This window comes from Nicotiana sylvestris, chromosome 6 (assembly GCF_000393655.2).
Source record: "Nicotiana sylvestris chromosome 6, ASM39365v2, whole genome shotgun sequence".
Taxonomy (NCBI): Eukaryota; Viridiplantae; Streptophyta; class Magnoliopsida; order Solanales; family Solanaceae; genus Nicotiana; species Nicotiana sylvestris.
This window is the reverse complement of record NC_091062.1, coordinates 90,817,334-90,820,395: the sequence shown is the minus strand read 5'-3', so window position 1 is coordinate 90,820,395 and position 3,062 is coordinate 90,817,334. Positions and strand designations below refer to the sequence as shown.

At 41.0% G+C, this 3,062-nt stretch overlaps 1 protein-coding gene across 1 annotated transcript; it reads right to left on the bottom strand.

The window, feature by feature from the left end:
* Positions 1 to 2,018: 2,018 nt before the first annotated feature.
* On the bottom strand, positions 2,019 to 2,456 carry LOC138870925 (uncharacterized). The gene has a single exon (XM_070148768.1). The coding sequence runs from the start codon at positions 2,454 to 2,456 to the stop codon at positions 2,019 to 2,021; it is 438 nt and encodes a 145-aa protein (XP_070004869.1).
* Positions 2,457 to 3,062: the final 606 nt, after the last annotated feature.

Sequence of the window (3,062 nt, the reverse complement as noted above, 5' to 3'; positions counted from 1 at the left end):
AGTCCATGAACCATGGCACCTCTTTCATTGAAATTGCCAAAAGTTGCTTATCAGGAAAAGAGTCATTGATTTCAAGGCCATCATGCGACCTTCCCTCCTCCTCCAAACAAGACAAGTGGTCCGCCACTTGGTTTTCACTACCTTTCTTACCTTGGATGTCAATCTCAAATTCTTGTAACAAGAGCACCCATTTCATCAATTGAGCTTTGGAGTCCTTTTTAGTCATAGGATAACGAAACGCCGCATGATCCGTGTGGACAATAACCTTTGCACCCATCAAGTATGGGTGGAACTTCTCAATTTTAAACATAATAGCAAGGATCTATTACTCTGTAACGGTATAGTTGTATTGGGCAATATTCATGGTCTTACTAGCACAGTAGACCAGATGGAAAATCTTGTTGATACATTTCCCCAAAACAGCCCTAATCGCTACGTCACTTGCATCACATATGAGTTTAAAGGCACACTCCAATTTGGAGCAGTGATGATGGGAGTAGTTGTCAACTTGAGATTCAACAATTAAAAAGCTCTCATGCAATCATCATTGAAATTAAACATGGCATCCTTCTCAAGAAGCTTGCACAACGGGTTCACCACCTTAGAGAAATCTTTGATAAAGCCCCGCTAAAAACCTGCATGGCCTAAGAAACTCCGCACGCTCTTCACCGAAGTTGGGGTGGAAGGTTAGAAATTGCCTCAATCTTTACTTTGTCAACTTCAATCCCATTCCTTGAGATTTTATGGCAAGGACAATACCTTCCTCAACCATAAAAATGGCATTTCTCCCAATTGAGTACCAAATTAGTTTCTTCACGTCTAGCCAACACTTTGTCCAAATTTGCAAGACAATCATCAAAAGAATCCCCAACCACCGAGAAGTCATCCATGAAAACTTCAAGGTAGTCCTCCACCATGTCCGTGAAAATAGCCAACATACACCTTTAAAAAGTTGTCGGTGCATTGTACAAACCAAATGGAATCCGCTTGAAAGCAAAAGTACCATAGGGACATGTAAAGGTTGTTTTCTCTTGGTCTTACGGAGCAATGAGAATTTTTTGGTAGCCCGAGTACCCATCAAGGAAACAATAGAAAGCACGGCCGGCCAATCTATCGAGCATTTGATCTAAGAAAAGAAGTGGAAAGTGATCCTTTCTTGTGACTTTGTTGAGCTTGCGTTAATCCATACATACCCTCAAACCGGTCACTGTTCTTGTAGGAATTAATTCATTATTATCATTGGTGACCACCGTCATGCCCCCTTCTTTGGGATAAATTGAACCGGAGAAGTCCATGAACTATCGAAGATGGGGTAGACAACCCCGACATCCAACCACTTGATAATCTCCTTCTTCACAACTTCTTTCATAGCCTCATTTAGTCGTCTTTGATGTTTAATAGATGGTTTAGCACCATCCTCCAACTTTATCTTATACATGCAAAAGGCAGGGCTTGTACCCCGAATATCTGCCAAGGTCCACCCAATAGTCTTCTTCCTCTTTTGTAGCATTGCCAATGTGGAATCTACCTGCATGTTAGTCAAATAAGAGGAAGAATAACCGATAAAGTAGAACAATGGCCAAGAAATTCATACCAAAGATATAGAGGCAATGGCTTCAACTCCAAGGTAGTTGGCTCTTCAATAGAAGGCTTTATAGAAGGAGTCTTCCTATTTTCAAGATCCAAGGACAATTTCTAGGGTGCATAGTTGTACAACCTCATTCCTTGCAAAAAGTTCACACATTCCATGAAGACATCCATCTCGTCATCATCATAATTAAGTAAGACGACCTCCAACATATCACCAACATTGATTGTAGCACTTGTATCATCAACAATGACATCGGTCACCAAATCCACAAAAGAACACACCTCATTGCTATTTGGTTGTCGCATGGACATACACACATGGAATACCACTTTTTCATCACCAACCCGGAAAGTGAGTTCTCCGGCCTTAACATCGCAAATAGCCTTATCCATAGCAAGGAAAGGTCTCACAAGAATAATTGGCACCTCTAATCAACCTCACAATCTAGAATGACAAAATCCGCTGGAGGAATGAATTTATCAACCCGAACCAAAACATCTTTAATCATACCCAATGGCCTCTTCATGGTATAATAGGCCATTTGCAATCTCATAGCGGTAGGCCTTGGTTGCCCAATCCATAAAGTCTTGAAAACCGAAAAGGGCATCAAATTTATACTTGCCCCAAGATCACAAAGAGCTTTAGCAAACTCGACACTTCCCATTGTACAAGGAATCGTGAAAGCACCGGGATCCTCCAACATAGGAGCCATTGAATGAACAATTGTACTCATTTGATGAATGACTTTGATGGTCTCAAAATTCATTGACCGCTTCTTTATCACAATATCTTTCATAAACTTTGCATAACCGGGCATTTGTTCCAAAGCTTCGACCAATGGCACATTGATTGAAAGACTCTTCATCATTTGAACTAACTTCTTGAATTGATTCTCACCATTTTGCTTGGAAAGTCTTTGGGGGTATAGAAATGGAGTCTTAGGCAATTATGCATAGACTTTTACACTACCGGCTACGGTATGTCAATAATGTGTTCCCTAGACGGGTTCACCTCCTCTTGAGTCTCTTCCACACTATCATCAATATCAATCTGAACTTTCTCATTAGGTTGAACAACATTATTCGGGATCTCTTCTTCTTGCATCACTTGATCATCATCAACAAGTCGCATTCCACTTGAGGTGGGTGCATTCCTGCCTCTTTCACTTCTTATGATAACCGCCACGGCATGCCCCGTATTGTTACTGCCTTTTGGGTTTACCATCGTATCACTTGGTAGTGCCCCTTTAGGACGAGAATTTAAAGATTGAGAGATTTGCCCCGTTTGAACTTCTAGATTGCGGATTGATGTGTTGTGTGAGGCAAGTTGGGCATCAGAATCAGCATTATTTTCCATCATTTGCTTGGACATACTTTTAATACGTCCCATCTCATTGTTTGAAGAACTTGAACCATGGGAAGGATAAGGAGGTGGATTTCTCGATTGTTGATATATTGGGGGCATTTGAAAA